This window comes from Dryobates pubescens, chromosome 21, assembly GCF_014839835.1.
Source record: "Dryobates pubescens isolate bDryPub1 chromosome 21, bDryPub1.pri, whole genome shotgun sequence".
NCBI classification, from domain to species: Eukaryota; Metazoa; Chordata; class Aves; order Piciformes; family Picidae; genus Dryobates; species Dryobates pubescens.
This window is the reverse complement of record NC_071632.1, coordinates 2,158,706-2,179,008: the sequence shown is the minus strand read 5'-3', so window position 1 is coordinate 2,179,008 and position 20,303 is coordinate 2,158,706. Positions and strand designations below refer to the sequence as shown.

Genomic DNA, 20,303 nt, shown 5'->3' with positions numbered 1-20,303 from the left:
CTGGTGCCACAGGGTAAGAAAGGCATTGAGGGGCTGGAGGGTGTCCAGAGAAGAGCACTGAGGCTGCTGAGGGCTTTGGAGACCAGAGCTGGTGAGGAGCAGCTGAGGGAGCTGGGGTTGTGTAGTGTGCAGAAGAGAAGGCTGAGGGAGAGCTCATTGCTCTCCACAGCTCCCTGAGAGGAGGATGGAGGGCTTGATCTCTTCTGCTTAACAACAAATGCTAAGATGAGAGGTTTAGGTTGGATGTTACAAGAAACTTCTTCCCTGAAAGGGTTCCCAAAGGCTGGAGCAGGCTCCAGAGGAAGGGGATTGAATCCCCATCCCTGGAGACATTGAAATGCTTGGGAGCTGTGGTTCCTGTCCCATGTGGGACATGGTTCAGCATGAGACTGGGCAGAGTTAGGAATGGTTGGAGTGGGTAATCCTAAAGACCTTTTCCTGCTGAAATGATTCTATGATACTGGAGGAGAGCTTTAGTTTGTGTGTTCTAGGCAGTGGGTTTAGTGGTGTTTAGCAGGAAACACCAAGGGGGATCAAGCTTGAAGCCTAGCTCATGGCTAACCAGCAGCATTCTGCAGTGGTCACTGTAAGGACTGATATTGTTTAATGCCTTCAGCCACGACCTGAGGGATGGAACAGAGTGCAACTTATCACATTCACAGATGAAATCCAGCTGGGACAAGTGGTCAGTGTGCTGATGGGCATGGCTGCTATTTACAGGCCAGAGGAAAGGGCTGACAAGACCTCCAGGAAGATGAGCAGAGACAGACTTATTGTGCTTCAAACAGAGTAACTCCGTGCATCACTAAAGGCTGGGAAACACTGGGTAGGAGCTTGCAGGAAGAACCCCTGGGGTCCTGATAGGTGATGTGAAAGTGAGCCACCAGTGTGGCCTTGTGGCAATGAGGGCTAACTGCACACTGGGCTGCACTAGCAGCAGTGGCAAAAGATTACTGCCCTCCACTCAGGGCAGAGAAGCCCACACCTGGCCTTTGTCCAGTTTAACAACCAGCAGTACAAGAACATCATTGGCAACCTGAGGAAAGTCCTCTGGACAGGCCACCAGGAGAGCCAGGGGAACACAGCAGGTGATGTGCAGGGAGAGTTGGGGTTGTTCAGTCTGGGGGAGAGAAGGCTCCCGGGAGACCTTCTTGTGGCCTTCCAGGATCTGCAGGGGGCTACAGGAAAGCTGGGAGGGACTTTTGAGGGTGTCAGGGAGGGATAGGACTGGGGGGGATGGAGCAAAAGCAGAAGTGGGGAGATTGAGATTGGCTGTGAGGAAGAAGTTGTTGCCCATGAGGGTGGTGAGAGCCTGGCACAGGTTGCCCAGGGAGGTGGTGGAAGCCTCCTGCCTGGAGGTGTTTGCAGCCAGGCTGGAGGTGGCTGTGAGCAACCTGCTGTAGTGTGAGGTGTCCCTGGCCATGGCAGGGGGTTGGAACTGGCTGAGCCTTGAGGTCCCTTCCCACCCTGACAATTCTGTGATGCTGTGAGATGCTGAGGAGTCTCTGTTGGTCCAGTTTGGACAAGAATCTTCAACTATCTGATGGGGGTTGAAGTGAAAACAGAGGCAGGGTCTTCTCAGAGGTGTATGGCAAGAGGATGAGAAGCAAGAGGTAGTAGCTGCAGCAGGGAAGAAATCCAATTTGCTCTAATAAAAAGACTCCATCGAAATGAGGGCAATAGAGCCCTGGCACAGGTTTGTAGACATTCAGAACTCAGCTGGACACAGCCCTGTGAAACTTGATCTGAGTTTATCCTGGCCCCCTTTTCAGAAGCAGGATAGGCAAGCATGAGGCCCATGACTACTGTGAACCTCTATTTTAATGTGATTTTATTGTCAGGAATTTGCAATGAAAAAGCAAGATCTCATCTGGAAGCTCAACTGCCCACCCACACACTTCATGCTTGCTTACAAAAATGTTCCTTTAAGACTTTGAGGCCTGAGGACCTGCATCTTCTCCATCTGCAGGCCCTTTTCAGCTCCCACCATAGGGAGGCAGAGGACTAAGTCTCCACGAGTCAAGCAAGCTCTGTGTGTACCCCTGGAGGATGGTACTGAAGACACACATGAATCAAAGCCTCAGCTAGAAAACTGGATGGGGGGATGGGTAGATGGCTTAGGTTCCAAAAGGCAGGTTTCATTAATGAGGAAGAACAAACTAATCCACTGATGGAACTCAATATTATTGCTCTTATTAGATCATCTGCTGCTTTTTATGCATTTCTTAAATGAGCAGAGACAGCAAGGACTTAAAAAGAAAGCAGTGCCTGGATTTCCTGTGATAATGTTCCAAAAGCTAATTCCCATCTCAAAACTCAATTACAGCTCCTCATGCAGTTAGCAAACACAAGGCAGGAGTGAGTCAGTGCCTCGGATGCAGCAGCATCTGCTGCTAAAGGGGCACGGGGGCTGGAGAGACAGGCAGGAAGCAGGAGACCAAATCAGCACCAGCACACTGAGGCACAAAGCCTTCTCATGGAATCATTTAGGTTGGAAAAGACCTTGGAGATCATCAAGCCCAGCCATGGAGTGATCCAACAGACTTCAGAGGGTTGTGGTTGGTGGCACAGAGTCAGCTTGGAGGCCTGTGGCCAGTGGTGTTCCCCAGGGATCAGTACTGGGCCCTGTGTTGTCCAGTATCTTTCTCAACAACCTGGATGAGAGGACTGAGTGAACCCTCAGCAAGCTCCTGATGAGACAAAACTGGGGGCAGGGGGAGGGGATGGCTGACACCCCTCAGGCTGTGCTGCCATCCAACCAGAGCTGGACAGGCTGAGAGCTGGGCACAGGCAGGAAGTTCAACGAGGACAAGAGCAGGATCCTGCAGCTAGGGAGGAACAACAGCAGGCACCAGGACAGGTTAGAGGCTGCCCTGCTGGAGAGCAGCTCCATGGAGAAAGGCCTTGGAGTGCTGCTGGGCAGCAAGTTCTGCATGGGACAGCAATGTGCCCTGGGGGCCAAGAGAGTCAATGGCATCCTGGGGTGCAGCAGGAAAAGTGTGGCCAGCAGGGCTGGGGAGGTTCTGCTGCCCCTCTGCTCTGCCCTGCTGAGACCACAGCTGCAATCCTGTGTCCAGTGCTGGGCTCCCCAGTTCCAGAGACAGAGACCTGCTGGATAGAGTCCAAGGAAGAGCCAGGAGGATGCTTAGGGGACTTGAGCATCTCCCCTGTGAAGAGAGACTGAGAGCCCTGGGGCTGTTTAGTCTGGAGAGGAGAAGGCTGAGAGGGCTCTGATCAATGTCTATCAATAGCTGAGGGAAAGCTTGAACAGAGAAGCTTTCACCTCAAGATGAGGAGAAACTTCTTTGGTGTGAGGGTGCTGGAGGCCTGGAGCAGGCTGCCCAGAGAGGTTGTGGAGTCTCCTTCTCTGGAGCCTTTCCAACCCCACCTGGATGTGCTCCTGTGTGCCCTGCCCTGATCTCTGGAGGGCCCTTCCAACCTCTAACATTCTGTCATTCTGTGAACCCAAACCCCAGGTGTAACTATGAAGCAGAGGAATGCAATAAACCCAAGAAAATAGGAATTAATACAGCAGAATATTCTCTTCTCTCCAGATGCTCTTTGTGATTTTTTTTCCTCTCTATTCAGAATATTTGGGTCTCAGTTTGAACCCCAAGCCTCAGCTAACTGTCCTGCACACTTATGTCTTCAGTTACAGCCTGCCTCAGAAGTTCAAGGCTTCCAAAAGCTTTGTTTTATGAATGTTTCTATTGCTAGAGAACAGTTTTCACTCCTTGTACAGATAGCATCACTACTGCTTTCTGCCTCCATAATGTCAAGTTAAAATGAAGCACATCAAAAATGACCTTCACTTTAAATTATTTTGAGCCTGCATGAATCACAGAGGCACAGAATGACTGAGGCTGGAACAGACCTCTGAGCTCATCCAGCCCAGCCTGTGACCCAACACCACCACACCAACCACACCATGGCACTGAGTGCCACATCCAAGCTCTCCTTGAACACCTCCAGGGACAGTGACTCCACCACCTCCCTGGGCAGCCCATGCCAGTGTCTGATTCCCTGTCCCTGAGGAAGTGCTTCCTAGCATCCAACCTAACCCTCCCCTGGCACAGCTCCAGGCCATGCCCTCTCCTCTTGTCACCAGGTGCCTGGGAGCAGAGCCTGACCCCCAGCTGACTGCAGCTTCCCTTCAGGTAGTTGTAGAGTGTGGTAAGGTCCCCCCTGAGCCTCCTCTCCTCCAGGCTGCACACCCCCAGCTCCCTCAGCCTCTCCTCCTCAGCCTTTGCCTCCAGTCCCTTCCCCAGGCTGGTTGCTCTCCTCTGGACCTGCTGCAGCACCTCAAGATCTTTCCTGCAGTGAGGGCCCAGAGCTGCACACAGAGCTCCAGCTGAGGCCTCAGCAGTGCCCAGCACAGGGCAAATGTCTCATCAAGCTGATCAGCAATATTCTGGGTAGATATTCAGACCCTGATGGAATATCTATGCCAAATGCAATGAAATCACACAGGTAGGTGTCTCCCCCAATGGCCTGAAGCAAGCTGCTGCTTGTCTCAGTTTCTCATCATAAGCTGAGCACACAGCACAAGCCAGGTGCATGTTGCTTCTCCTCCTACATTGTCTCTGAGTTAAATTGTAAAGAACTGCAAACAATTCACAATTATCTGTTCCTTTGAAGGATGTATTTCACATGTGTACAACAAGAGATTTGCAAAGCACCTGCTCTGAAGTCTCCTTTTTTGCCTGCAGAACGTCTTCCAGCCTAAAGCACATGAGTCAGCTGCCAACTTAATCGTAGTTCACAGATGTACTGAATGGTTTGGGTTAGAAAGGACCTGAAAGCTCATCCAGCTCCAACCCCCTGCCATGGGCAGGGACACCTCCCACCAGCCCAGGTTGCTCAAGGCCTCATCCAGCCTGGCCTTGAACACCCCCAGGGAGGAGGCAGCCACAGCCTCCCTGGGCAGCCTGTGCCGGAGTCTCACCACCCTCATACTGAGGAACTTCTTCCTCAGCTCCAGCCTAACCCTGCTCTGCCTCAGCTTCAAACCATTCCCCCTTGTCCTGGCTCCAGACACCCTCAGGAAAAGTCTCTGCAGCCTTCCTGTAGGATCCCTTCAGCTCTGAGATCCCCCCAGAGTCTTCTTCTCAGGTTCAGAGTCTTCTCCAGGCTGAACACCCCCAGCTCCCTCAGCCTGTGCTCACATCAGAGCTGCTCCAGCCCTTGGATCATCTTTGCGGTGATCAGCTCTGTGTCCTTTGCTAACCCTTCCCAGCTACTTTAATCAGACATTCAACACCCACACAATTCAACATCCATACATGAGGAACTCCTCTGATCAGCATCTTGATGGCTTTGTTAAACTAGCAGATTTTACCTCAGAAATAAGGTTCTGTTTGCAAACCCATCTGAACTCTCATGCCTGGAATTCTGTGACTAGCACTGTAATGAGATAAAAGTGACTTAACCTGCTCCCACTCCATGTTCCTTTCAGGATCATCACCACCTTTCAGATAGTCTCCTTTTGTGTGGTTTCCTTTGGCTGGAAGGTTTCTGGTTGCCAGGTCTCTGCCTGCCACAGCATCCAATTTCCTTTGGTGGCTGTGGAGTTGCCCACTGCCAGTGCAGGACTTTGTGGCTGCCAGCATATTGAGGAGCTGCTCCAGTTCTAGGAATTCATCAGAAAACACAGAGGTCACCATGGGGAAGCACACACTGAAAACACAGAGGTCACCATGGGGAAGCACACACTGAAAACAGATGCACCCAAAAGTCACAGCTAGCATTGTGTTAGTTTTAACACCAACTGGGCTGGTCAGTCGAGATCTTTGCTCTCCCAGGTTGGTGCTGTTGGTAGTTTCATGGAATCATAGAATCATTTCATTTGGAAAAGGCCTTTAAGATCATCAAGTCCTAGCATCAGCTCAGCACCATCATGACTATTAAGTCATGTCCCAAAGAACCATGGCCACATGTTTATTGAATACCTCTGGGGTAGGGACTCCACCACCTCCCTGGGCAGCCTGTGCCAATCCCTGACCACTCTTGCAGCAAAGAAGTACAGTTTCAGGCCATTTGCTCTTGTTCTGTCACCTGATACTAGGGAGAAGAGACTGAGCCCACCTCATTCCAGCTTCCTTTCAGGGAGCTGGAGAGAGCAGAGAAGTCTCCCCTCCTCCTCTCCAGACTAAACAACCTCAGTTCCCTTAGCTGCTCCTCACCAGACCTGTGCTCCAGACCCTTCAGCAGCCTCATTGCCCTTCTCTGGACCTGCTCCAGCACCCCAATGTCCTTCTGCTAGTGAGGGCCCAAAACTGAACCCAGGACTCAAGCTGTGGCCTCAGCAGTGCACAGACCAGGGGCACCATCGCTTCCCTACTCCTGCTGGCCACACTGTTCCCAGTCCAGGATGCTGTTGGCCTTCTTGGCTACCTGCCCCTCCTGAACCCATGCTGCCTGGTCCTGACCCCCTGGCTGCCCTGCACATGCTGCATAGTGGCACTCCAGATGACTGCTCCATGACCTTCCCTGGCACTGAGGCCAGCCTGACAGGTCTGTAGTTCCCTGAGTCCTCCTTCTGGCCCTTCCTGTAGGTGGGTGCTGCATTTGTCTCCTGTCAGCTGTGACCTCCCCACTTAGCCAGGAGTGCAGGGGAATGATGGAAAGTGGCTTGGTGAGCACTTCCAGCAGCTCCCTCAGTACCCCTGGGTGTTTGCCATCCAGCTCCATAGACCTGTGTGTGTCCAAGTGGTGCAGCAGGTCACTGACCATCTCCTCCTGGACTGTGGGGGCTTCATTCTGCTCCCCATCCCCAGCTTCCAGCTCAGGGGGCTGGGTACCCAGACAACAATTGCTCTGACTACTAAAGACTGAGGCAAAGGAGGTGTTGAGCCCCTCAGCCTTTTCCTCATCCTTGGCCTCTGTGTTCCCCTTGCATCCAACAAAGGGCAGAGATTGTCTTCAGTCCTCCTTCTGTTGCTGATATCTTTGTAGCAGCATTTCCTGATCTCTTGGACAGCTGAAGCCAAATCAATTTCCACTTGGGCTTTGGTCCTACTCATTTTCTTCTTGCATTGTCTCATGACTCTTTCAAGCAGTTTCCTGAGGTCTTTCTTGAGCTGAGGGGCCCAGAACTGGACACAATATTCCAGCTGTGGCCTCAGCAGGGCAGAGCAGAGGGGCAGGACAACCTCTCTGACCTACTGAACACAGCCCTTCTAATCTACCCCAGGATGCCCTTGGCCTTCTTGGCCAGCAGAGCACATTGCTGGCTCATGGTCAACCTTCCATCCCCAGGTCCCTCTCTGCACTGCTCTCCAACAGCTCAGTCCCCAGCCTCTCCTGCTCCATGGGGTTGTTCTTTCCCAGATGCAGGACTCTCCCCTTGCCCATGTTGGATTCCATTCCATTTCTCCCTTCCCAGATCTCAGCCTGTCCAGGTCTGGCTGGATGGCAGCACAGCCTGAGGAGGAACCCCCCCAGCTCCCTCAGCCTGTCCTCATAGCATAGCTGCTCCAACACCCTGAGCATTTTTGTCTCTCTCCACTGGACCTGCTCCATCAGGTCCATGTCCTTCCTGTACTGAGGGCTCCAGACCTCAATGAGTATTGCAATGTATAATGATCTGTATATTTAGCATGAGAGGAAACAGCCTCAAGCTGCCCCAGGGGAGGTTTAGGTTGGACATTAGAATAAACTTCTTCCCTGAAAGTGTTCTCAAAGCCTGGCACAGGCTGCCCAGGGAGGTGGTTGAATGCCCATCCCTGGAGGTGTTTCCCAGAGGCAGAGCTGTGGTGCTGAGGGCCATGGGTTAGCCCCAGCCTTGGCAGAGGTAGAAACTGGTTGGACTCAATGTCCTTAAAGGTCTTCTCCAACCAAGAAGGTTCTATAAATAAGCAAGGTAAGTGAGGCTCTACTGCAGCCTGCCCTCACTCTGGGGGATTCAGATGGTGCTGAGCAATCAAGCAGTAAGTGAATGTGGCAGTACATATTTAATCTCAGTAACAAGTTGTTTCATACCCCTTACAGAATTATCAGCACCAGGGGTTTCTCCTTCAACCTTTTGTATTTTTAATGAGAATAGACAACTCCTTACAATGAAATGACATTCAAATCTGAAATGAAGCCCTTGACATGCCTGAGGGGAGTTTAGAATCACAGAATCAGCCAGGTTGGAAAAGGCCTCAGAGATCACCAAGTCCAACCTAGTACCTGATACCTAACACCTCCTGACAACTAAACCATGGCTCCAAGTGCCACATCCAAGCCTTTCTTGAACACTCCAGGGATGGGGACTCCACCACCTCCCTGGGCAGCACATCCCAATGACGAACGACTCTCTCTGAGAAGAACTTTCTCCTCACCTTCAGTCTAAACCTCCCCTGGCACAGCGTGAGACTGTGCTCTTGTTCTGGTGCTGCTTGCCTGGGAGAAGAGACCAGCCCCCACCTGGCTGCAACCTCCCTTCAGGGAGTTGGAGAGAGCAAGAAGGTCTCCCCTGAGCCTCCTCTTCCCCAGGCTAAGCAACCCCAGCTCCCTCAGCCTCTCCTCCCAGGGCTGTGCTCCAGACCCCTCCCCAGCTTTGTTGCCCTTCTCTGGACACCTTCCAGCAGCTCAACATCTTTCCTCCCTTCAGGTAGCTGTGGACAGCAATAGGTACAAGAACATCAGAGGTGTGTTGCAAAAGGCAGCTGGAGGGAAGCAGAGGGCTTACCTGTCACTTGGAGCTCAGTGGTGCTGTTCAGAGACCTGAAAATATATTTTATAAAGAATTCTGGGGAGGGCAGGCTGGCTTTCCCCACGCAGACTCCTTGCAGAGCCAGAGTAATGATGGAAGCAGCCAGGCGTGGAAGAGTGTTTGCATCAGCACCCTCTCTGTCCATTATCTCAGCCTTTTTCTCCAGAGCACTCACATCAACACACTGCAAGCAGGAGAAAACACCATGAAGACAGAGCTGCTCAGCTCCATTTAGGTAATCAGAGTGACAGGAGGAGAGTGCAGAGACAGCACTTGCACAGACAGCCAGGGCAGAAGCAGCAGTAAGACTAAAGCTGAGGGCAGACAAAGCTTCCACCAACCACCCTGGGAGGTGAGTTATGTTTTTATCACTAAAGTATTGTGGAAATTCAGAGAATCACAGCCTCACAGAACACATCTGCCTGGAAGAGACCTGCAGGCTCAGCCAGGCCAACCTCCACCCAGCACTGCAGGCTCAGCACCAAACCATGGCCCTAAGCACCAGCTCCACACACTGCTTCAACACCTCCAGGGATGGGGACTCCAGCACTGCCCTGGGCACAACATTCCAAGGCCTGAGAACCCTTCCAGGCAAGAAAGATTTCCTAGCAGCCAGCCTGAACCTCCCCTGGGGCAGCTTGCAACCATTGCCTCTGCTCCTGGCCCTTGCCACCAAGGAGCAGAGGCTGTCCCCTCCTCACTGCAACCTCCCTGCAGGGAGCTGCAGAGAGCAAGGAGGTCTCCCTCAGCCTCCTCTTCTCCAGCCTCAACACCCCCAGCTCCCTCAGCCCCTCCTCTAGCTCAGGAGCTCCAGGCCCACTTCCAACACTTCTCCAGCCTCACTGCCTTGCTCTGGACAGGCTCCAGCCCCTCAGTGTCCTTCCTGGAGTGAGGGGAACAGGCAGAGAGGAGAAGTCTGACTTTGGACAGGGAAAATGTACAGCCCTTCATGCAGGTTACATTTCCTCAGCATTATTTTCTTGCTGCTCCTGTCAATCCTGTGTTCCATCTCCTCAGTCAAGCCTCAGTTCCATCTACAATTCCAGAAAGGGGCAGAAAAGGGAGAACTTTTTGTTCAGGCACAAGAAACAGGCTCACATAATGCAGGCAAGCTGGTTTGTCTCAAACCACAGAAAGAATTCTCTTCATGGTTTTATTTCCCTACTAAATGGACTCAATAATGTGTTATGGGGCAGCTATCTGAGGACAACATGGAAGGATATAAATTTACAGGGAAAGGGGTGAGCACTTCTGGTGTCCCCAGCATGAGGAGGGCATGGAACTGTTGGAGTGAGACCAGAGGAGGCCACAAAGATGACCAGAGGGCTGGAGCAGCTCTGCTGTGAGCACAGGCTGAGGGAGCTGGGGTTGTTCAGCCTGCAGAGGAGAAGGCTCCAGGGGGACCTCAGAGCTGCTTTCCAGTACCTAAAGGAATCCTACAGGAAGGCAGCAGAGAGACTTCTCCTGAGGGTATCTGGAGACAGGACAAGGGGGAATGGTTTGAAGCTGAGGCAGAGCAGGGTTAGACTGGAGCTGAGGACTAAGTTCCTCAGTATGAGGGTGGTGAGACTCCGGCACAGGCTGCCCAGGGAGGCTGTGGCTGCCTCCTCCCTGGGGGTGTTCAAGGCCAGGCTGGATAAGGCCTTGAGCAGCTGAGTCTAGTTGAGAGCTGACCCTGCCCATGGCAGGGGGTTGGAGCAGAAGATCTGTGAGGTCTCTTCCAGACTAAGCCTTTCCTGCTGGTGACCAATGAGGAGCAGTAACCAGTTGTGTACCATTGTCTGTGTGGACAAGTGCAGGCCTGACCTGAGGGCACAGTTACCTGCAGACCTATCCCTTCTTCCCTCCATTGCTGCCTCCCTTGTTTATTTTCACTGCAAACTGTGGGTGTTTGAGAGAAACAAAAATAACCCCAACCTGGTGAAAATGATTGAACTCCATTTGTCTCTAACCCATATGAACTGAACTGAAAAGTCAACTCCGTGGGTCAGTACAACAATCATTTATTTTACAGATACTTCCTTCTTTATATGTGCCTTACACACTCCAGAGAGGAGGTTGGCATTTCTTGTCCTGCCCAGCCATGCACATTCAACTTTGCATGCCTCCAAATTGAATCTCTCATGTCAAGTGCTGTGTTTCAGGTGCTAGGACTGAGGATCATTGCTGCAAAAACAAGCCCCATAGAGATCCCCTGGATGTGGGGGTTTGTCTTCTGTTGTTAGGATGCATCACTGACCCTTTTCCATAGCTCAAGTGCTGTGTCACAACAACCCCAAGCCAGGCTACAGGCTTGGGGCAGTGTGGCTGAAAGCTGCTGGCAGAAAGGGACCTGGGGGTGTTGATGGACAAGCAGCTGAAGAGGAGCCAGCAGTGTGCCCAGGGGGCCAAGAAAGCCAAAGGCCTCCTGGCTGGGATCAGCAATGCTGTGTCCAGCAGCAGCAGGGAGGGGATTGTCCCCTGGGACTCAGCTCTGGGCAGGCCACAGCTGGAGTATTGTGTCCAGGGTTGGGCAGCTCAATGCCAGAGAGATGTGGAGGTGCTGGAGCCAGGGCAGAGGAGGGCAAGGAAGCTGGGAAGGGCCTGGAGAAGAAATCTTGTGAGGAGTGACTGAAGGAGCTGGGGATGGTTAGTGTGAAAGAGAGGAGGCTGAGGGGAGACCTCCTGGCTGTCTACAGCTCCCTGAAAGGAGGTTGTGGAGAGCTTGGTGCTGGTCTCTTCTCCCAGGTGATTAGTGACAGAACAAGAGGGAATGGCCTCAAGCTGCAGCAGGGCAGGGGTAGACTGGACAGTAGGAAACATTTGTTCCCAGCCAGAGTGGTCAGAGACTGGCAGAGGCTGCCCAGGGAGGTGGTGGAGTCCCCAAGCCTGGCTGTGTTTGAAGGTGGTTCGGATGTGGTGCTTGGGGCTATGGTTTAGGGGTGAGCCTTGCAGAGCAGGGTCAGTGGTTGGACTTGGTGACCCTGAGGTCTTTTCCAAGCAGAATGATTCTGTGGCTCTGTGCTTCTAAGCATTATTTAGTCTGCAATGTTTGGAATATGTTTTTTTTTTTCACAAAAGCTTCCTCTTTTTTTCCTGTCAGTGAGCAGTGAAGTCTCAGCCACTGCAGAGGCCTGATGGCTGAGGTCAGTGCCAGCAGAAGCAAGCCCAGCAGACAGTCAAGCACTTTATGGATTGTTATTCCAGCCTGGGATGCCAAATACCCTCTGATGCCTCTTCACAGTTGCCCAGATACCACTGGAGTTCTTGGAAATCAGCACGTTCCCCAAGCCTCACAACCAAAAGCACTGCTCAATGAATAATTTATGATGGGAAATGATGGCACAAAGAGCACAGAAAGAGGAGCTGGAGGCCCTGGACATGCTGCTGGCCACCTTCTCCTTGTGCAGGGAACTCTGCCTGCACTATGGGGGTGAATTAAAATGGAGTGAGAGAGAAACAAAGGGCAAAATCAAACTCTGCACCAAACCAAATCCAACTGCATGGTATGAACATATCCAAGGGGCTTCTGCAGGTCACTCTGTACTTTAGGAGTTGCCTAATCTGGCAAAACCATCTTTTATTGCTCATTACAAGGAAAACAGATTTTCTTTGGAATACCATTCTAGTATTTTACAGACCCTACTTGAGATAGGGAATAACAAACAGTGGGCAGAAAACTTGCTGCATGTTTCCTGACTTAAAAAAGGATGGGTTTAGCTGAATGGACTCAGCATGCTGGGTTCCTTGTTAAAAGAACAAAGCACCCAGCTTTTAATTCAATTGGTCTCCAGAGAGACCTTAGAGCTACAGTTCAGTATCTGAAGAGGACCTACAGGAAGGCTGGGGAGGGACTGTTCAGAAGAGGCTGTGGGGATAGGACAAGAGGCAATGGTTTGAAACTAGAGAAGGGCTGAATTAGGTTGGACATCAGGAGGAAGTTCTGCACAGTGAGGCTGGGGAGACACTGGAACAGGTTGCACAGGGATGTTGTCATAGTTTGAGGCTGGTGCCTTAAAGGAAACACAGAGTTGAGCCCTCCCCAAGGACCAGAAAGATGCTGGGGATGGACTGGAAAATTGTACTGTTGTTATTCCACCCCAGAATTCTGCTGTCCCTTTATAAGCTGGCAGCAAAGTCAACTCGGTCTCTTTCCTGCCTTCCTCCATCTCTCTGGAGGGAGTCCCTTGTCTGGTAACACGGGGGAGGGAGGCCTCTTAGTGGCCTTCAGAGGCCTGATGGATTTTCCCTGCATGATTATGGCCTGCTTAGGCCACAGAGAGAGTGAGGGGGGAGAGGAAAGGAGCTCTGGGCCTTGTGGTTTAGTCTGGTTGGGGGAAGGTTTTGGGGTCTTTTCGTGTATCCTGTATCAGGTGCCAAGGATTCACATGGTCTCTATTTGCCTCTATCTTTTGGAATGTAATTTCTGCACTTCTCTCCAATTCAATGAGATCCTCTTTATTTTACTTCCTTTGGGATTAAAATCATTTCTGTCTGCCCTGGAGACAAACTTGCTGTGTGCTTGGGGATCCTGCTCTGGTTGGAGGTGTCCCTGCTGAGTGCAGGGCAGCAGACAAGACGCCCTTGGAGGGACCCTTCCAACCCAGTGCAGTCTGTGGATCTGCATCAATCATTCTCCAAGGCATATTTGTGCTGGTAGATAAGGGGTCACAGACATATGTGCCCCCACTGAAGGAAGACATCATACCTTTGGACACATTCCTTATCCTAGTGTGCCCTGTATGGACATGGAAGCAGAGGGCCTGGCAAGGATTTCATCCCAGCAAAATGAGTCAGCGTTTCTGCTAGACAGCCAGATCACTTTGGGGGTTGTTCTGCTTTATACCATTTAAATACCATCCCTGCTAGCATATCTATACCAGTAAATACAAGAGATAAGAAAGGATTTTCTGCCCTTGAAGCCAAGTGCAAGATCTTGTGTCTCCAAAGCAATGCTATTTTCCATCTGCCCTAAGCAGGGTAACTGAGGAGTTTTTCAAGCAGGTTAAGGGCAGTGATGCTCCCCCTCCACTTCCCTCTGCTGAGACCCCACCCTGAGCTCTGTGCCCAGTTCTGGAGCCCTTAGTACAAGAAAGAGGTGATGGAAGGTGTCCAGAGAAGGGCCACCAGGATGAGCAGAGGGCTGGAGCTGCTCTGCTGTGAGGACAGACTGAAGGAGTTGGGGTTGTGCAGGCTGGAGAGGAGAAGGCTCCAAGGAGACCTCATTGTGGCCTTCCAGGATCTGCAGGGGGCTCCAAGAAAGCTGGGGAGGGACTTTTGAGGGTGTCAGGGAGGGATAGGACTGGGGGGAGATGGAGCAAAACTAGAAGTGGGGAGATTGAGATTGGTGTTAGGAAGAAGTTGCTGCCCATGAGGGTGGTGAGAGTCTGGCACAGGTTGCCCAGGGAGGTGGTGGAAGCCTCCTGCCTGGAGGTGTTTGCAGCCAGGCTGGAGGTGGCTGTGAGCAACCTGCTGCAGTGTGAGGTGTCCCTGGCCATGGCAGGGGGGTTGGAACTGGCTGAGCCTTGAGGTCCCTTCCAACCCTGACAGTTCTGTGATCCTATGATTCAATTAACTGCATCTAGATTAGTTTTTGAGAAGTGCCAATAGTGTGCACTATCTCCCCAGCCATGTCACAGAACCTCTGAACATTAGGGCTTGGAAGGGACCTCTAAAGGTCACCCAGTCCAATGCCCCTGCCAGAGCAGGGTCACCTGGGGCAGGTCACAAAGCAATGTGTCCAGGTGGGTCTTGAATGCCTCCAGAGAAGGAGACTGTGGAAGCACATACCTAAAGCAAGTCAAGGAGGAGACTAGAACTGAACAGCATGAGCAACAAGAGACCATGCTGTAGGCTAAGTGCAGTCAAGAGTTCATTGGTGCAGCCACAAGGAAAAGGCCTCCAGAGGCTGGAGAGCCCCAGGGGCACAGGCAGCTTGTCCCAGGACATTGCAATCTGTCCTTCTGCTCTGTTTCCCTCTCTCTCTCCGTTGCAGGCAGTGCACAGCCAAAGCTCTCTCTCTTCTCTCCTCTCAGGCCCTGTGCTGTTATCTTATGGTGTGTGGGGCAGAGGCTTTCTCCTGGCCTTGGCTGGCAGTGAATTTCCAGCCCCAGCCCAGGGCCTGGGGAAGCCTGGGGCTGGGGGCAGCAGTTTGGCTGCTCCTGGGCTGTGAGGCTGAGGGGGGTGGAGGCTTCTGGCAGGCTCTGGAAGGTTCTGGCCTGGTAGGCTCAGGTGAAGAGCTGAGCCTAACCTGTGAATGTTTTCCTTTTACCTGAATGCCTTTTGAATGTCTTTGTAAACAGAATTTCCCTTTGAACTCCCAGCCCAGTGTTAATGTGGTGGCAAATTCCAAACCATTACAGGAGCATTTTTATTTAGGATAGGATGGGATGGGATGGGATGGGATGGGATAGAATGGAATAGAATAGGATGGGATGGGATAGAATAGGATGGAATGGGATGGGATGGGATAGAATGGAATGGAATGGAATAGAATAGGATGGGATGGAATGGGATGGGATGGAACGGAACGGGATGGAATAGAATGGAATGGGATGGAATAGAATGGAATGGGATGGGATAGAATGGAATGGGATAGACCAGACCAGGTTGGTTTACTCCTTGGGAAGGGGTGAAAGACCTTTGTCTTTTTGCCCTGGGCAGCTGCTGGCTCAGACTAGGACAGACCAATATTCAGCCTGTGCCCTGATGTTGTTATTTACCCAGTTTCCTGGAGGACCATGGTCCTGGGGTGTCTGAAGCAGCTTGCAGGCATTAGGTCAGTAGGCAATGTGAAGTTACTTTTACCTGGGTCTCAGGAGTTTTGAAATGCTGCCTGACTGCAGCCAAAGTGTCTTCCGTTTCGTTCCGGGAAAAATAATCGCAGTCTTCATCCTGCCTTAAGCTGAGCATGCTCTGTAGGTAATACTTGTAATCCTTGCTTTCCAGGCTGAGCTGTGAGGAGCACACATCTCTGTGATGGAGAATGTAGTAGAGGAGAATTAGAGAGATTCTCTCAAAGACTTCTTCGCTGAGCCGGTCCTCTAAAGCTCCACCAGCTGTCAGCAACACAGCATCCGGCTCCAGGCACTGAGCAACAATAAAAGCAAATGGAAATTCAGCTCAGAGAACACACTGCCACTCATCTGCAGATGCCATTCAGAGGGGAGAACAGGGGAGTTCCACCCTTAAATATAAGGGATCAGACCTAAGCCTACTCAGCTCTGCTGAGACCCCACCTGGAGTACTGCCTCCAGTTCTGGAGCCCCTGTGACAAGAGGGATCTGGAGGTGCTGGAAGGTGTCCAGAGAAGGGCCATGAGGATGAGCAGAGGGCTGGAGCTGCTCTCCTGTGAGCACAGACTGAAGGAGTTGGGGCTGTTCAGTCTGGAGAAGAGAAGGCTCCCAGGTGACCTCATTGTGGCCTTCAGAAGGGAAGGGAGCTACAAGAAGGCTGGGGAGGGACTGCTCAGGCTCTCAGGCAGTGATAGGACTGGGGGGAATGGAGTGAAGCTGGAGGTGGGGAGATTCAGGCTGGAGGGGAAGAGGAAGTTCTTCCCCATGAGAGTGGTGAAGCCCTGGAATGGGTTGTCCAGGGAGGTGGTTGGGGCCCTGTCCCTGGAGGTGTTTAAGCCCAGGCTGGATGAGGCTCTGGCCAGGCTGATCTAGTGTGGGGTGTCCCTGCCCATGGCAGGGGGCTTGGGACTAGATGATCCTCGTGGTCCCTTCCAACCCTGACTGATTCTATGATCCTATGATAGATGCAGGCTGGTGATGCAGGTAACTCATTGCCATTCTCTGCTGCAAGGACACATCATGGGTTGGTTTGTTGCTTGTTTTGGGGGATTTGTTGGGTTGGTTTGGTTGGTTTGGTTTGGGTTTTGTGGGAGTTTTTTTGGTCATTTTTGTTTGCTTGGTTGGGTTTTTTTTGGTATTTGGTTTTGTTCCAGAGCCCTTTCTGTTTGCAAGGCATGGCAATGACCCAGGGGATTTCAGAGTGGCTACAAACCAGGACTAGCTCTGATCAGCCACTGCAGAGAGCTGAAAGCCTTCTGCAGGCTCCAACAGCTTAAATTTCTGGTTATAAATACAGTAAATAAGGGCTAAGGGTATTCATATTTTCACCTGTGCCTTCTAGATGTGTTTATATTACTAGAGGAAGACCATTTCTGGCTGCTGGTTGGTTCAGTAAACTGAATGTACAGCCTAGTCCATGTGCTGTTAAAAGATTTCATTAACTCCCTAATCATACTGCTGTTTTCTTTTATCTTAACTGAATTCTGTTAACTGGAACAATCCAGTTCAGAGAGCCAGCACTGGGTCTCAACACCATGCAGTTCTCTGAATGCATTTCAGGAGGGACAGAAATGATTAAGTCACCCTGTGCAGGCTTCCTGCCTCAGCAGAGTGTTTTTAAAGACACATCTGTACAACACATAGCCATATACACACATAGAAAAATACAGAGAGACATTAGACAGATACATAGATATGTCATAGAGCCACAGAATCACTAAGGGTAGAAAAGGCCTCTAAGAACAATGAGTCCAACCACAACCCAGCTGCCATGACCACCAAACTCTACCCTGCAGCACCACCTCTGCAGCTTCAACACCCCCAGGCATGGGGACTCCACCACCTCCCTGGGCAGCCTGGCCCAACCCCTCACCACTCTTCCAGCAAAGAAATCTTTCCTCCTCTCCAACCTACCCCTCCCCTGGCACAGCTTCAGCACATTTCCTCTCATCCTAGCTCTGCTTACTTGGCAGAAGAGACCAACCCCAGCCTCACCCCAGCCTCCTCTCAGGGAGCTGTGGAGAGCAATGAGCTCTCCCTCAGCCTTCTCTTCTGCACACTACACAACCCCAGCTCCCTCAGCTGCTCCTCACCAGCTCTGGTCTCCAAAGCCCTCAGCAGCCTCAGTGCTCTTCTCTGGACACCCTCCAGCCCCTCAATGCCTTTCTTATCCTGTGGCACCAGACCTGAGCCCAGGACTCAGGCTGTGGTATCAGCAGAGCCCAGTACAGGGTGACCATCACTGCCCTCCTGCTGGCCACACTGCTTTTGATGCAGGCCAGGATGCCTTTGGCCTTCTTGGGCACACTGCTGGCTCTTTTTCACCTACTGACCACCAGCACCCCCAGATCCTTTTTCCTTAGGCTGCTTTGTATGCTGCTTTGGTTGCTCTAGATGCAACCACTCAGCCAACTCCTTATCCACTGAACAGTCCACCCATCAAACCCATGGTGGCTGGACACTGACACAGCTTGCCCAGGGAGGTGGTTGGGGCTCCATCCCTGGAGATACTCAAGGTGAGGCTGGACAGGGCTCTGGGCAACCTGATCTAGTGGAGGATGTCCCTGCTGAGTGCAGAGGGGTTGGACTGGATAACCTTCAGGTATCCCTTGCAACTCTGGTGATTCTAGGATTCTGTGGCAGGCACTGGAAATGGTGACAGCCCTCAAATTCTTTGCACGGGAAATTTCCAAGATGAAGCCTAACTAGAGAGGAAGTCCTGAACACAGCAAGCCCCAGCTGAGTTTCACCATAGATATCTTCCACCCAAGGGCATAGCTCTGTACAAATACAGCACAGACACAGGAAAAAATATGGCATGCCAGGGGAGCAAAACAAAGAGGGAAAACAAGAAGGCTCAGAGCCCTGCTTTTGTAGAGTGTCTGGGTCCATCTCTGAGATACAGACATGGCTCAAATGTGCCAGGAGAAAACCTGCACAGCCCCCTCCACAAAAAGGATCCCTTGCAGGCATTACCTACCCTGGATCTGCAGTGTTTGTGCATGAACCACAGAAACACAGAGTGCTTGGGCCTGGAAGTGACCTCTGGAGGTCAATGTGAAATGTCACATTGGGGCTCATACCAAAGACCACAGAATGTTAGGGGCTGGAAGGGACCTCAAAAGCTCATCCAGTCCAAGCCCCCTGCCAGAGAAGGAGCACCTAGAGCAGGTCACCCAGGAACACATCCCTGACAGTGCTGTGATTCTGTGAATGAGCACATTTACCACTGCCTCTGTCCTACCACAACCTCTGCCTTTCCTTGTCCAACAGGCAATCAATTCTGAAAACAATCTTGGACAGCCAAACCTTCTGTGAAGCCAGGCTGCTCCCAGGTGCAGTTTGGATTTCACAGAATCACAGAGCTGGCAGGGCTGGAAGGGACCTCAAGGCTCAGCCAGTCCCAACCCTCCTGCCATGGGCCAGGGACACCTCACCCCACAGCAGGTTGCTCACAGCCACCTCCAGCCTGGCTGCAAACACCTCCAGGCAGGAGGCTTCCACCACCTCCCTGGGCAACCTGTGCCAGGCTCTCACCACGCTCCTGGGCAACAACTTCTTCCTCACAGCCAATCTCAATCTCCCCACTTCTACTTTTGCAGATTCCTTCTTCTGCCTTTGATTTTTGCTTGACAGGAAATGCTTACCAAAGCTCTCCCCTAAATCTGGAGTATTTTGGTGAAGTGGGGACATAAATCTGAGACCCTCCTGCCCTGGGGGGTTATTTTTATGAACCAAAATCCAGAACAACAACAACAAGAACAAGAAGATTAAAAGGGGCAGAAGTGGTCCCCAGTTTTCCCCTCTGTCTTCCCCTGGTGGAAATCCAGTGTGTGCCAAACTCAGACTGATGCTCTTTGGGTTAGATCAGGGTTAAGTGGAAAACTCTTGGTTGGCAAAGAAACTCCTAACAGCTTTCAAAAGGGAAATGATTGGTGTTGTGCAACAGCAGCATGGCTGCTTTCAGGGATGCCTGTTGTGTTTGGGATATCTCTTCAGGAGCCCAAACAATAAATATCAATAATTCAGAAGGACATTAGTCAAGCAGGGACATTTTTTGGGGGGGGGTGGGGTGGGGGGGAGGGATGCAACGAGAAACCCTGAGCATGTCTAAGCTTGTCATGGAGGACAGTATCACTCTAACAAGGAATTGCCAACCTCCCTGCCCATGCTGCAAAGATAGCCCTCAGTGAGGGAAGCACTGACCAGCTCACAGTCCTCTTGCATGCCAGCCTTCTGCTGCGGGCACCCAGCTCTCTCCAGCAACCTTCTGACCACTTCTCCTGAGCGCTTCGTGTGGAGCTCAGCATCCTGGGCTGAAAGCAGGCGCAAGGCTTCCCTCAGAGAGCCTCTGCTGGGAGCATAGCTGCCCTCCTGCTCTTCCCCAGGCTGCCCTTCAGTGAGGAGCAGGCTGAAGAGGAAAGCAGAGCATACCAGCCCGAGAGCTGGACACATCTCCTCTTGCTGCACCGAGCCTTGGGGTTGTTGGTTGCACTTCACAGCTTAACACTTGAAACCTGAGGAATCTGAATGGTAAAGAGGGGAAGGAAAAAAAGAAACACAGCAACCCCCAACCCTTTAATTAGTGTGAATGCAATATGTTTGAAAGGATTTATTAATTGGTCAGCTAAGCTGATTTGCAGTGACAAGCTGTTTTTGAACAACAGGGAGCCTGTAAGGGCTTTACAGCCCAGAACAGCAGGAAACGAAGGCAGCCATGGCCTTAAAACTTCTGTAGAATTACCCAAGGAGAGGCTGACTCAGGGAGCCCTTCCCTCCCCACAAAAGCAGAGTCTATGCTCTGCATTTCTGTTATCACACTCCCCAACACT

General features: G+C 51.7%; 1 protein-coding gene across 1 annotated transcript in view; it reads right to left on the bottom strand.

Moving 5' to 3' along the window:
• Positions 1-19,993, bottom strand: part of SLC39A12 (solute carrier family 39 member 12) — a 50,993-nt gene extending 31,000 nt beyond the window's left edge. The window contains exons 1-4 of the mRNA XM_054171268.1: positions 19,678-19,993; positions 15,485-15,766; positions 8,675-8,882; positions 5,430-5,629 (exon numbers count right to left, since the gene is read on the bottom strand). Coding sequence (XP_054027243.1) covers positions 5,430-5,629; positions 8,675-8,882; positions 15,485-15,766; positions 19,678-19,926 — 939 coding nt within the window. The 5' untranslated portion in view covers positions 19,927-19,993. The remainder of the gene's footprint in view (positions 1-5,429; positions 5,630-8,674; positions 8,883-15,484; positions 15,767-19,677) is intronic.
• Positions 19,994-20,303: the final 310 nt, after the last annotated feature.